Raw genomic sequence first — 14,911 nt, forward strand, 5'->3', positions numbered from 1 at the left:
ACTGCCCAAAATAGATCTGTTTCATCAGATGATGTTGTCTGTTAATCAGCCAAAATAAATCAAATGTGTTGATTCCATCTTTTTGTAGAAATGTAAAAAATGTGCACGCTACTACAGCAAACAACCAAAACACTTATGAAATGTAATAGTAACAACTTTTTGTAATAATGCAACTGTCAGGAACAAATATTTAGAACCATCAAGAATGTTTTTATTGATACTTTAAGATGACCTCTGACCTCTGCTAAAATGCACAAGCATAGATCACTTAGTGTGCTTTAAAAGAACACTTACTATGCTCAAAACAATTATTTTTATAACAAATTCATTGGCAATCTCATGTAAAGTTTTTAAAATACATAATCTATGCGAAATCGGCAAAGCTTTTCTCTAACTTGATCTTTTACACGGTCTTCCATAAAATATAAACAACAGCTAATTTGATTCAAACAAGATTATTCTATCAAATAAATGTCAACCGTGGATTTAAAAAAGTTTACAACAGCCTATAATGATTTTGTGTAGAAATGTGGAAAATACACACACTACAATAGCAACCATTTTAAAACCAACAGGGCATCTTTTTAGCTGAGCCTTTTACATTGCTGCCAACTAAATATTCAAAATAATGCTTTTTATTTGAAATTCTGTTTTCTCCCAAATATATTTTTACATTGGTTTAAAAAGAGACTGCTATTGAGTAGCTGGTTTGTTCAAGTAACTAAGTTTTCAACTGATTCTATCAATAGATAGCAATTCCATCATATACATCTAGATAGCAATTTTAAGCTATCGGCATCATTGCTGTGTCTCAATTTGCTCCGCAATAATATTAAGCAAACTTGCTTGATCATTTGTGCACAGAGCTACTACTGATAAGACAGATTTTGAAAAAATAAGTTCATTCGCAATAGAAAGCAGTATTTGTGTTCTTCTAAATTTTGAAATTATATCTTACTTTCTAGGTAATAATCTCACCGATTAAAAAAACCTAGTTAAGCAGTTACTCATTGGGAAGTTTAAATTATAAAATAACATAAGTACATAACTTTGGAGAAAATTTCGATAGCCGTGGAGACATGAGAACTGTTCAACTTAACTGTTCAACTTAACTGTTCAACTTAACTGTTCAACTTAACTGTTCAACTTAACTGTTCAACTTAACTGTTCAACCTAACTGTTCAACCTAACTGTTCAACTTAACTGTTCAACTTAACTGTTCAACTTAACTGTTCAACTTAACTGTTCAACTTAACTGTTCAACTTAACTGTTCAACTTAACTGTTCAACTTAACTGTTCAACTTAACTGTTCAACCTAACTGTTCAACTTAACTGTTCAACTTAACTGTTCAACTTAACTGTTCAACTTAACTGTTCAACTTAACTGTTCAACCTAACTGTTCAACTTAACTGTTCAACTTAACTGTTCAACTTAACTGTTCAACTTAACTGTTCAACTTAACTGTTCAACTTAACTGTTCATCTTAACTGTTCAACCTAACTGTTCAACCTAACTGTTCAACTTAGCTGTTCAACTTAACTGTTCAACTTAACTGTTCAACTTAACTGTTCAACTTAACTGTTCAACCTAACTGTTCAACCTAACTGTTCAACTTAACTGTTCAACTTAACTGTTCAACTTAACTGTTCAACTTAACTGTTCAACTTAACTGTTCAACTTAACTGTTCAACTTAACTGTTCAACTTAACTGTTCAACTTAACTGTTCAACCTAACTGTTCAACTTAACTGTTCAACTTAACTGTTCAACTTAACTGTTCAACTTAACTGTTCAACTTAACTGTTCAACCTAACTGTTCAACTTAACTGTTCAACTTAACTGTTCAACTTAACTGTTCAACTTAACTGTTCAACTTAACTGTTCATCTTAACTGTTCGACTTAACTGTTCGACTTAACTGTTCGACTTAACTGTTCGACTTAACTGTTCGACTTAACTGTTCGACTTAACTGTTCGACTTAGCTGTTCAACTTAACTGTTCAACTTAACTGTTCAACCTAACTGTTCAACTTAACTGTTCAACTTAACTGTTCAACTTAACTGTTCAACTTAACTGTTCAACTTAACTGTTCAACTTAACTGTTCAACTTAACTGTTCAACCTAACTGTTCAACTTAACTGTTCAACTTAACTGTTCAACTTAACTGTTCAACTTAACTGTTCAACCTAACTGTTCAACTTAACTGTTCAACTTAACTGTCTAGTAAACTCAATGGTTGAACAACAAAAAACTCAACAGTGAAAGGCAAATTAATAAGCTACAAATTAATTTATGTACAAACAATTTATTATATTTTTTTAAACACAAAGGCGTTACTCAACAGCATTAACAAACTGTTATATATAATATACAAGTAATTGTAGTAATTCTTGTGGTTTTAAGCTGATTTCTTCTGGAGTTTTCTCAGCTTCAAATTATCTCCAGAGAGCGATGTAAAAAGGTATTAGGAATATTAGAAGGAGTAATGTGTTTAATGAATGGAATTCAAGTCTATAGTTCTGGCCTATCACCACATCGAGTGAAACTTTGCAGATTTTCATAAAGAAAAGCAGTACACGTACTAAATAAGTAGTTGCTGCCAGTTTTATTTATTGAGCAGCCTGTCAGAGTTAATGTGCTGCCTCATACCGTGCCATTTGAAAGTCTCTTCACCATACCATCCTTGTTCATAGTAACAAGTGAAAGGTCTGCCAGAACCATACTTAGCTCTATAATATGGTCAGCACCGAGTCCCAACTTGGGTGAGTAAGGGGAGTGACCACCTCCTAGTGACCAACCAGTCACAGAGACGGTTGGTTCAGCTCCTCCAAGAATTATTCTATTCACTACATCCACCTAAAATAATATGAAAAGTAATTTTATATTTTCTGAAGTGAGATTTGAGAATTTTTTCATGTTCATTTATATGAGGTGTAATTGATCTGTGATTCCTTGTTTTGACCTCAAAACAAAATATCATTAGCACAATTTACCATTTTATGCGCACGAAAACTCTACTATGTAAGCCCTTGAAGACACCGTTATAAGCTATCTAGTAGTATATCTATAAGTATATATCAACATAACTATAGATATACACTTTTAGTTTTCATCTAAACATCCAATGATGGTAGCTGCTGTGTTGACAAACAAGCAGTGATCACCTCAACATACAGACTTCCTGACGATGGAAGATATTCTTTGATTATATACACAAAGTATCTTCCAACATACGACCAACATACGACCAACATACGTAACAACTTGTAGGCTTCTCATAAACATTAGGGGCTTTTACTAGTTAGGAAGTTGTCAAATAAAAAATCACAATTAATAAAAACTACATTACTTCAATGTTTTTTAAAATTTAGATCAAATTATATTTTTATTTTTATTATCGTATCTCCAAGCCACGTTTTTACTGTAACATAATAATAAAAACCTATTATTAATTATTTTTCCTATATTGATCCAGTTTTTTCACCTACATGTATAACATGGTTTAAAATTTAGCTTTGTGCATAGTTTTGTATAAAGCAACAGTTTTACCGCTGTAATAACGTAACCCGCTTATTAACGTTTTTTATACAAATACATGAAATTTAATAATTTAAATATATGAAGCAGATCGCAGATCAAATTAACCTTTTATTTTATGTAAAGATTTAACTATCGTAATTTTGATGTTCATATTTTTACAACCACAGCTAATCTTTTCTGCTTCCACACATTTCAAACTCTTGACCTCTCGATAGGCTTGCAGCCACAAGACTCCAGGTTCAGCAGTCATGCAGCCTGCTGAGTTCTCCTGGCAGCTTAGGTCTATAGATGTGTCAGTCATTTTAGCTAAACTCATCTGAAGACATCCCTCTGCCGTGTTTCGACCAATAAACTCATGACCTACAAGTGCATCAGACTGACATTCAAACTAAATCCTCCTAACTCTTGCATAGCTCTTTCAGGAAAGACAGAAGATTTTGAAGGCTGAATTTAGAGAACAATGGGTTTTAAGACACCCATCTCTATTATTCTAAATTGGACTAAACATCTCGAACTTTCATTCCTAAAAAGCTAGGTTATGTCACATATTTATGGGCGGGGCTTGAAATGTCATTTGCGACAGCGATATTAAATCGCTGTAAAAACCTTCAAAAACAAAAATGACTTTGAAAGTTAGTGGGTCAATTTTTATTGTGAGTACAAAATTGGAATCAGCGTGTCTGATTTACCTATGAAAAACAATGAAAGGTGTTCGTGGCAGTTATAGTTTAAATGTTTCCATTGTGCGCTGAAATGATCTACTGCTAGCGAATCGGTTGACCTTTTAACTTAAACTTTATATAAAGTAAACCGCACACTGATGTTGGTGCCTGTTGGACCTCTCATACCCATGATAAAACAAAATAATTAAAATTTCAATTACTCCTTACTGATGTAAAAGTACTTAACATATTAATCTATAGAGTTTAGTGAGTTTACAAAAGCTATTGGTATTGTCTACCCTATTCAAATTCTCACTAATATCTTGTTGTAAGCATGGATAAGTTGTTGAGATTATTATTAATGGAAATAACATCAGACGCTTTTTAATTAGGTGACAGTTTTGAGGATAATATCATGATTAAACCCAAATAAAGCAATTATAACTCAAACTTACCTGATGAGATCAATTTAAGGTCCATGTTGTAAAACTTGGTGAAGTTGACAACAGCAATAATATCACTGACACTCGTTACATAGATAGTAGCTCCAGGAGTTTTGGCAACTCTTCTGTTTAGTACTAGGTCGCTTGCTTCCTCCCAACCAAGAGCTCCTAAAATAACACTTTTCAGCAGTAATACAAAATATTTTCTTAAGTTATACCTTTTCTAATAGCATACTTTCTTAAAATTAAAATATAAGAAAGTCTGACTGTAGAAGTATGCAATAGAAGTTAGTAAATATTCCGTAACAAGAACCAAATTTTGGCTCAAGCTACCGTTGAACGTCTGCGAGTGTAAAGTAGTATGAAACTATACGTGTAGACGCCTGAGTGGAAAACGGTTATAAAAATTTTTCCGACTAATATTAGATGATTAATTTACAATACTACGCAAAAAATCAATAAATGAAAGTTTGTTAATTAATCATGATTAATATCTGCACCTTAGGAACAACAGGCAATACAATGAGTTACAGGATACTGACATACTGATAGCGATCGTGATTAATATCTGCACCTTAGGAACAACAGGCAATACAATGAGTTACAGGATACTGACATACTGATAGCGATCGTGATTAATATCTGCACCTTAGGAACAACAGGCAATACAATGAGTTACAGGATACTGACATACTGATAGCGATCGTGATTAATATCTGCACCTTAGGAACAACAGGCAATACAATGAGTTACAGGATACTGACATACTGATAGCGATCGTGATTAATATCTGCACCTTAGGAACAACAGGCAATACAATGAGTTACAGGATACTGACATACTGATAGCGATCGTGATTAATATCTGCACCTTAGGAACAACAGGCAATACAATGAGTTACAGGATACTGACATACTGATAGCGATCGTGATTAATATCTGCACCTTAGGAACAACAGGCAATACAATGAGTTACAGGATACTGACATACTGATAGCGATCGTGATTAATATCTGCACCTTAGGAACAACAGGCAATACAATGAGTTACAGGATACTGACATACTGATAGCGATCGTGATTAATATCTGCACCTTAGGAACAACAGGCAATACAATGAGTTACAGGATACTGACATACTGATAGCGATGCTCTATTTTGCTGACAATTTAGTGAAAATAAAAAGCTAGTAATGTTATTTTGCTAAAACAAAATTTAATGTTCATTTGGACAATTCATACAAGTATATGATAAGGTTTTACAAAGGTTATATTAAGCTCAGAGTATAGAGCACTCTTTTAGCCTTTGCTCTTAGAATGAGCATTTAAAAGTCTTCAATTTGTTATCAAATAACACAGTCTCTCTGTATATTAATCAGCCAGTTAGTTTTTCTTGCTTGCACAATCTCAGCGCAATCTCAGCAGGATCAGGCTATTTCCTAAAACCTTTCAACCAACTTCTTTTACGAAACTTTACTTCTTGTCAAGAAAGTTTACTGCTCTTGCAAAAATGTATAGCTCGATGATAATTTGAAGTTGCCTTACCAGCAAAGTTATGACTCTAGTCCGCTTAAGCGGATGCCGATTATGCACCTTTTGTAAAGTAATACACAATCGGCTTTATTATGTCTCTCTAAAGATCAATGCATTCAACAGCCCAAGCCCTAAAGGAATGAGAATCATTGAAAACAAGCCCACCTTTTAAAATGTTCTAAGCAGTGTTTGAAGTGTAAGGGTTGTAATTGGGGTACTCTATGGTGACAGGTAGGCGAGGTGACTCTCGGACCAATGGCCCGCCCAAGCCGCGTAGCGATGCGGGGAGAGTCCGAAAGGGGCGCCAGAGCGCCCTATCGGTAGATGGGGGTGTGGGGGAGCTCATCCGCAAAAATCTGTTGCAAGATAGTCTGTTTTATACCTAATTTCCACAGCTTTTCAATGAGAACAAATATTTTGCAATGGTATAATTGGTATTATTTTATTACACAGTAAAGTCATCTTGAATCCTTGACTTCCCACGACCAAACAAGAGCGAAGCGATTGTTTGGGAGCTTTATAATAAATGCATGTGTGCACACAACTCAAGAAAATTATTCATGAACGGCCGTCCCACACCCTTGTGCCCAAATCTCATGAACAAATTTAACCATTTTTCTATGGAGTCGTTCAAGTATAATAACGATACAAAACGCATATAAACCTATTTAAATATGTTACCAAGTCTTTGAAATGTGTAGACAATATCCTAAAACTTACCCATCTGATCGGATTATACATAAATAAACAGATTATTTTGGCCTAAAATCGCCATTAAAAGTTGACAAGCCTTTTTAATCAAAATTAAGACCGGCCAACAAAACGCCGATAAGGCCATGCGACAGAGAGTAGAACCATCAAGTCGTGCGCATTTCACGAAAAAAACGTGCACATTTCACCAGTCTATAGCATTGCATAATTGCTGAAGGTTTCTGTAATTAACGTAGAAGTACTGAAAATTAATCGTTTCTTTTTTGCCGATTTCAAAATAACTGACATTTTGCACACTTATAATGAGTACTTTGGTATTACAACTGATGTCCAAAGCAGTGAAAGTAAAGGAAATGACGATAAAATTTTTCTAACGATTCTTATAAGATTATTACAATATTTAATTATAAGAATAATTATTTGATTTTGTAAGATTATTATAAGATTTAATTATAAGAATAATCATTTGAATTTACAAGATCGAAGTATATAGTGACCGATGTTGGGCAACATGTTACTGTTATTATGTTTCTAAAGATTTTGTTGATGATACTACGGCTGCGCCCAATATAGTGGTACTGCTAAGCCGTTTTTAATATCTGCAAAATTAAGTTATAGGCCTACACTTTCTTATAGATATACAGCTATTTCTATGACAACCAATGACAAAAATCTATAGACTTCAAAAAACTATCTAGAGCAAGAGTCCAGCATCTAGGGGATTGTTTCAGTTCGTATATAGACTTGTTGAGTTTACACACAAGATGTTCAGATCCAGGTGTAATAAAACCTTCTGGTTGAGACATGTAGACTTCTTCATCAAGTTTGCCATTCGAAAAGGCAGTTACAACGTCCATTTGATGAATTTTCATGTTGCGACTAAGGCCATATGCCAATAGCGTACGAATTGTTGCAAAACCAACAAAAGGCGACAATGTCTCATGATAGTTTATTCCGTGCTGCTGTGAATAACTCTTAGCCACTAGTCGACCTTTGAATCGCTCTACGGTTCCGTCACCTCGATGTTTAGTTTTAAACACCCACTTGCATTCAACAACACTACATCCTCGAGGTAACTCTGTAAGATTCCAGGTATTATTATCTATCAGTGACTGATACTCACACCTAGCAGCTTTTATCTATTTCTTATGTTGAGAGCTTTGTTTTGCCTCTGAGAATGTCTCTGGTTCAATTATGTGACCAGCTTGATGAGCGACATGTTGAGCCTGGCTTACATACTCATCAATTCCATAGCGAACCGGAGGTCTACGTTCTCAAGCAGATATGCGTCGCTGTTGCCCTTCACCAATGCATTGCCCAGATAGATTAGGAGTTGTCTGTTCATTTACTAAATGTTCAAAAACAATAGATTTCTGCTTTGTATATTGGTCACATGATGGTTTAACGGTATTTGTAAAGTTCGTTTTATCAAATACCCCGTCTCGCCTAGTAGTGACTTTACCAGTCGATTCATCAAGCAGGCGGTATGCCTTTGACTGTTTGCTGTATCCTATAAACCGTAGCTTCTGGCACTTCTTGTCAAGTTTCTGTCGCAGTTGATCTGGAACATGAGCATAAGCAATACATCCAAACACCATTAGATTGTCTATGTTGGGTTTGCGTTCATATCACTTCTCATACGGTGTGAGATCATTCTTGTGTGAGGAAGTGGGAAGCCGATTTCTAACGTAAGCAGCAGTAGAAATGGCCTCAGCCCAGTATTGCTTTGACAATTTAGCATGGCACAACATTGAACGTGCTGCTTCACACAGAGTTCTATTCATTCGTTCAGCAACACCATTTTGTTCCGGTGAGTAAGCTGATGTGAGTTCATGATGAATACCTTTAGATTTCAAGTAATCAGTAAATTCTTGAGACAAGTATTCACCACCTCTATCTGATCTCAGTATTTGAACAGTTTTTCCAGATTGGTTGGCTGTATGTGCTTCAAACTCTTTGAACTTTTCAGGTACCTCAGATTTGTTTCTAAGAAATTACACAGCACAGCATCTAGAAAAATCGTCTATAAAGATAACAAAGTATTTGCTACCTCCAATTGATTCTGTTTCTATTGTACAAACGTCAGAATGTACTAGTTCTAGCTTACGGGTAGCCTTGATATCTCCCACCGGTTTGAAGGGTTTGCTAGTCATCTTCTTTTCAGCACAGCCTTCACAGAAGGAAATGTCCATTGCGGGTAAGCTTGTAGCACAGACTAAATTTCCTTTGCTCAGTTTTTTCAGAGTAGAGTTATTCATATGTGCTAGACGTTGATGCCAAATCTCTGCGCTAGCAGTGTTTGCATATTGAGTTTCAGTTTGTACACAGTCTAGACTGAACAGCTTATTAGCTATTGATCCTACAGCCCCAACTTGACCACTAGCATCTTTAATCCAACATCGAGTATGGCCGAACTGAACAATGTAGCCTTTCAAAGTGGCAGCTCGAACCGGAAATAAATTGTTCGCTAGCTGAGGGACAGGAAGAACATTGTAAAATGCAGCTGCACATTGAACTCTACCGATTGAGCTTTGGCATCACTTTTACAACACCAACTCCCACAGCTTCAACTGTTCGACCATCACCTAGACTGACCATTTCTATATGTTCTAGCTTTTTGTAGCTATTAAAACCTTCCCTGTTAGGTGTCATATAACACGATGCTCCAGAGTCAATTAGCCAGGGTGAGCTACTGTGCAATGAAAATGTGTTGCTATGATGAGTGATGAATGTAAATTCATTGCCTACACAGTCATTGTCATTTTTACGTTCAAAATGGTTTTGCAGCCGCTCCCATGCTACATCAGGTGCTTCTGTATCTGTTATTAAGTAGAGAGCTTTAGTACTAACAGATGGAGCAATTACTGAGAAAGCCTTACGATACCTGGATTTAAAATCAGTTTTCAGCACTTGATCAGCCGAACCTTCCGGTGCTTTCTCAGTACCATCCATGATATCGTATAGATCCTTTACCAGCAAAATGTGTTTCATCTGGAACTTCCATGTCTGATAGTTCTGACTGTCCAGCTTATCTATTGTCCATTTATCACTATCCATTGTAGAATGAGAGGTAGAATCTAAGTTCTGGTTCAGTAGTCTTTGTTTCAGTGTTCATGGTATCATCAATTGTTTGACTCCTGGTTCACCAGTTGTTGGTCAGTCAGTATAATAGCCGATTGTCCTTTTTCTGGTTTCAAACTCATGTACAGCTTCTTTGGTTGCCTGTCTGGGCCCATAATCTGTTTCTCTTATATATTTGAAAGCTAAACAGCAACTGACTTATTACATAAGTGAGACAAGAGAGTAAAAGGATTATTACATAAGAATTACATAACAGATGAGTAAGTCAATATGAACAAAGAGTCTGACACCGGCTATACACAAATACAAGATAATGACTGGTCAATGTCAACAACTAGTACATATTCAACAAGGACTTATTGACTGCTGTGAACCAATCCAATCCATAGAGAATGTCTCTCAGAGTTGACAGTTACCTCTATTACAGCTGGATCCTAGTGTCAATCAGATGGCTCTTATTGGGGACTGTTATTCTTGTATATTTGAAAGCTAAACAGCAACTGACTTACTACATAAGTGAGACAAGAGAGTAAAAGGATTATTACATAAGAATTACATAACAGATGAGTAAGCCAATATGAACAAAGAGTCTGACAACAGCTATATACAAATACAAGATAATGACGGTGGTCAATGTCAACAACTAATACATATTCAACATGGTAAACATGCATTCAGTTTATTGACCATAAAATCTGCTGTAATCAAGCTGAAATCAAAATTTTTTTTGCAAAATAACTGAGAATTTTCTCCTTCTGCTAGTGTAGATAACTCTAAATCTCACACACCTGACTTAACCATGGTTTCTGTGATCATGACCCATTTATTTACTTTGTTTACAGATCGCTGTCAAAACTATTCTGCATTCAACACAACCAACTTTCAAACTGTGTATATTACACAGCAGCTTGCCATTTTACTTTTAATATTGCACTTCTCCTATTGGAGAGATATAAACATATAATCTTTTCCTTTCATTATTGCTGTTTGTTGTACATAATAATACCCAGTACATTACAACTACCATTGCAGTTCTCCTATTGCACTGCAGTGCCATTTGACTGCTAATATTGCATTTCTCAACCATCAGTACCCTCTCTTTTTTCCAATATCACTTTGGTCGTGGGCTGTATGACAGGGAAATTTTTAGTCATTAAAATGGAAATAAAATGAGTTTGGAAGAAACAATCACTGCAACTAAAAAATAAGAAGAGAAATTTCAAGTCTTCCCAAGAAAATCAACTACTCAGGAAAAATGAGAATGGTTTAACTTTTAAGCAAGCGCATACAGCCTCATCTTTTAACATAGACACATAAGGAAACCTAGCAAACAGAGATCACCTTAAATCTATATAATATCACCCATTAAAGGTGTGCCCCAAATAGCTAAGAAACCCGCTGATCTAAAATTTAAACTCAGACTTTAAACTCAAATTTATGGCCTCAGACTTTCATCATTCCTATTCATCAAAGATAAAGCTTAGGTTTGATGTAGTATTAGCATAGTTTAGGTAATGAGCCGGTCAGTTATACATAATACATTAATTTACAAGCATTACCTTGCATGATATTAAATATTTGGAGCTGTGTGATACACATACACTCCTCATCAGATACAGTGTAACCTCGGTTTTCGAACGACTCGCAGTTCGAACAAATCGGAGTCCGAACAAAAAATTCAAGCAATTCTTGCTTCATAGTTCGAACAAAAATCGGAGTTCGAACACCGGATGCTGAACGGCGTTGACCGTGACCAACTGTTGTCGCCAAGAAAGGATGCCCCGACGTCCGAGATTAAACAAATGTGTAGCAAATGGGCCGAGTTACAGAATTTCGTCGAACTCCACCACCCCGATAAAGCTGCAGCCACTAGAGTCATCAATGACTTTAACGGCACTATCGTGAACCACTTCCGAAAAGTGCTAAAAAGAAGGCAGAAGCAAGTGTCATTGGATAGATATTTTAAGAGAAAAGAACATCCTGTATCCTAAAAAATCCTATTCATAATTCTTTTCTTTATCCTTTTTTTATTTTTACACGTTCACGTTAGCGTAATCTTTCGTATGGAAGATTACGATAGTAATTACATTACGTTTTACGGGTTACATTTATGTTTATGTTACTTGTGTCTTTGCCATTTTGCTTAACATTTTCTGAGATATACATTGTTTTTTATGTGTTGGTCAGCATTTTAATGTGCAATTTCATGCATAAAATAATGTATAAAATACATGTACATGTACTAACAAGGTAAACATTCAGGGTGTTGGAATGGATTAAAACAATTTACCTTATTTGTAATGGGAAAAATAATTTCGGTGTTCGAACAACTTGGTGTTTGAACAACCTTCAGGAATGGATTATGGTCGAGAACCGAGGTTACACTGTATTATGGAAAAGGCTTTGTGATTAATTGAGGTTTCACAATAGCCTGTGCACCTGATGTGAAAATGCTACCCCTTCCACTTGAAAGCTATTTGGGGTACACCTTTAAATAAACTGAGAAATTCAAGTTGGCATGACAATGAAGGTCAATGATCCTACTATTTCTTTGCCATAATTCCATCATTTCTAGTGTCAGGGCTGTAATCAGCTATCATTTCTAGTTCAGGTCATGATAAGTAAGGGATTTATAAGTTTCTAGTGCAAAAGGTATGATCCAATCATTTCTAATGTTGGTAAATCAATCATCACATACTCTCACTCACCTTTGAAGTAACTATCAATTGGTCCATGACGTTTCATTATTAATCAAATAAAAATGATAATGAAAAAACAATTTGCTTTAGAACTTAAATTAGATAAGTTTTCTGAGAAAATTTGCTTTGATTAGCAAAAGACCAAAAAATTCCCGCGCATGGAATAATTTCAAGCTATTTGGGGTGATGTCCTTGGACAGGTGAAATGGATGCTCGTTGAGTGTGTTGCTTAAAGAAAATTGGAAGGAATTCATGCTTTTCACAAAGTAGCATAGTTGATTCGTTGAAGTGAGAAACTTACTCAATTATTTGTAGCGCGGGTAAATGATAAGAACGCCCGTTGTTGTGTTGCTTCAAGAAAAACTAAAGGAATTCAAGCTTTCCACCAAGTAGCATAGTTGATCCGTTGATGCGAGGAACTTGCTCAATGATTGGTAGCGTGGACGCGGTGTCGCTCCTCCGATAGTGCTTACTGTTTTCGGTTTGAAAGATACTCGGGCTAAAAGATTGAAAAGTTATGTGAATATTTGTTGACTTCATCGCGATTTTATCACATTTTAATAGTATATGAGCCAACTAATGTTAGGGATACGCTTTCCAAAGAGTACCCCATAATTTCTTTTAGGGATACGCCGTATTCCTGCGTACCCCCTATTTCGAACACTGGTTCTAAGCTTTGTGAAGTTGCAATTGTAATTTTGCTATGGCTTGTTAATGGAATGACAAAAGTGGGCACTGTTTGCGATACAGTCAGTTTACACGTACATGGAGCTGACATGATGCCTCATTGTGTCTATTCTGGGCAAGATATTTTTCTAAGTGAGAAGCATGAAATACTTCATATGGCTCAAACCTGATGCCTCAAATAACCCTGTTTGCTAACGCCCTAATTATGAAGCGATGCAAATCTGTCCTACTCTGATAACTTCCGAGTTAAAGTAAGGACAAGTGTATGATGTTTGGTATGCTCACTTTATGCAATGCTAATTATATAAAGGCCATAGTGTATAAATCTACGAACCCTTTATTTTACATACCTTTACGAATAATAGTCATTGTTGGGTAGTCAGCCTGAAGTTGGTCAAAGACTTCTTTTGAAGGCCAACAAGTGTCTCCATACAAACAGTAAGTCTTTGGCTCAAACTCCTGTGTGGCAGCGAAGGTGCAGAGCGCTGCTAACACCATGATGATGAAGCAAATAACTCTTTCCCACATTTTTTATAAAGTCTTACCTCAAGATAGCGGTTAAATTTTGGCGTCACTCAGTGAACTACCTGAAAGAAAACCAAGTTCTGTAGAATTATGATTCAGTTGTTTATGTGAACTTGTGCAAAACACTCGCTCACTAAAACAGCAGCAAGTTTTTTTTACATAATCTTTGTATGATGACTTGTGCATTTTAACCTGCTGTTATACCAAGTACTTCAGGAGTATTATTACAACTACTTCTAAATAATGCAGCAGCTACAACTAACCCAAAAAAATCGTGCTCAAAAGAATGTAAGAACTAATAATGAATTGATTGCGATGACAGCTACAGCTGCATTGCAATCAATTCATGGTGAGCGAGTGAAATTCTCTTGGCTGACAGTAGTTAGAACACGATAGTTAATTACATCACAAATGAGTAGACTCTCCAAGCAGCCTACAACATCACAAAATAGATACAGCATATAAAATCATAAAAGCATCACTATCTGCTCAAGTAATTTTTACTTGCCGTGGGCTTAAATAAAAAACTTTACTGAATGAACGAGAAAACCTTCTGCTGTAACTTAATCTAAACCATGCAATATCATGTCTGGTTCATAAACACATTTGCTGTCCTCCTTTGTTTCACAGAGTTAGCATTAATTAGCTAAATAGTGTGGGGCTCCAAATGAAATAAAACAGTTTTTGCAGAAGAAGTGACTAGCAGACCAGATTCAGTTAGCATTTATACTGTATATACAAGTATAATGTAAGTACTATATTTGTATTTAAGTATCGCCCACTTTCATGACTTAAGTTGGCTTCTTTACCCACTTGATAGCCTGATAAAGCTAAACAAGAATAGCAGTGTTCAGAAAAAGCCCTGCCAATACACTGATTGTCCAAATAAAGTGAGAGATTTTTGAGGAAGTGTCCCCTCATGCCAACACTAACAGAAAATTGCAAAACTGCTGTTTCAATCTTGAGCGGTTTTATACATTTCTTGCAGTAGGAAGATGTGATGTTTACATTCACTATGTGTCAGCTTCAGTC

General features: G+C 35.7%; 1 protein-coding gene across 1 annotated transcript in view; it reads right to left on the reverse strand.

Annotated features, from left to right (window-relative positions):
- Positions 1-13,924, reverse strand: part of LOC137389618 (uncharacterized) — a 20,594-nt gene extending 6,670 nt beyond the window's left edge. The window contains exons 1-5 of the mRNA XM_068075677.1: positions 13,705-13,924; positions 4,659-4,814; positions 3,747-3,901; positions 2,651-2,857; positions 3-38 (exon numbers count right to left, since the gene is read on the reverse strand). Of these exons, the coding sequence (XP_067931778.1) occupies positions 3-38; positions 2,651-2,857; positions 3,747-3,901; positions 4,659-4,814; positions 13,705-13,882 (732 nt within the window). The 5' untranslated portion in view covers positions 13,883-13,924. The remainder of the gene's footprint in view (positions 1-2; positions 39-2,650; positions 2,858-3,746; positions 3,902-4,658; positions 4,815-13,704) is intronic.
- Positions 13,925-14,911: the final 987 nt, after the last annotated feature.

The sequence above is a fragment of the Watersipora subatra genome, chromosome 3, assembly GCF_963576615.1.
Source record: "Watersipora subatra chromosome 3, tzWatSuba1.1, whole genome shotgun sequence".
Classification (NCBI taxonomy): Eukaryota; Metazoa; Bryozoa; class Gymnolaemata; order Cheilostomatida; family Watersiporidae; genus Watersipora; species Watersipora subatra.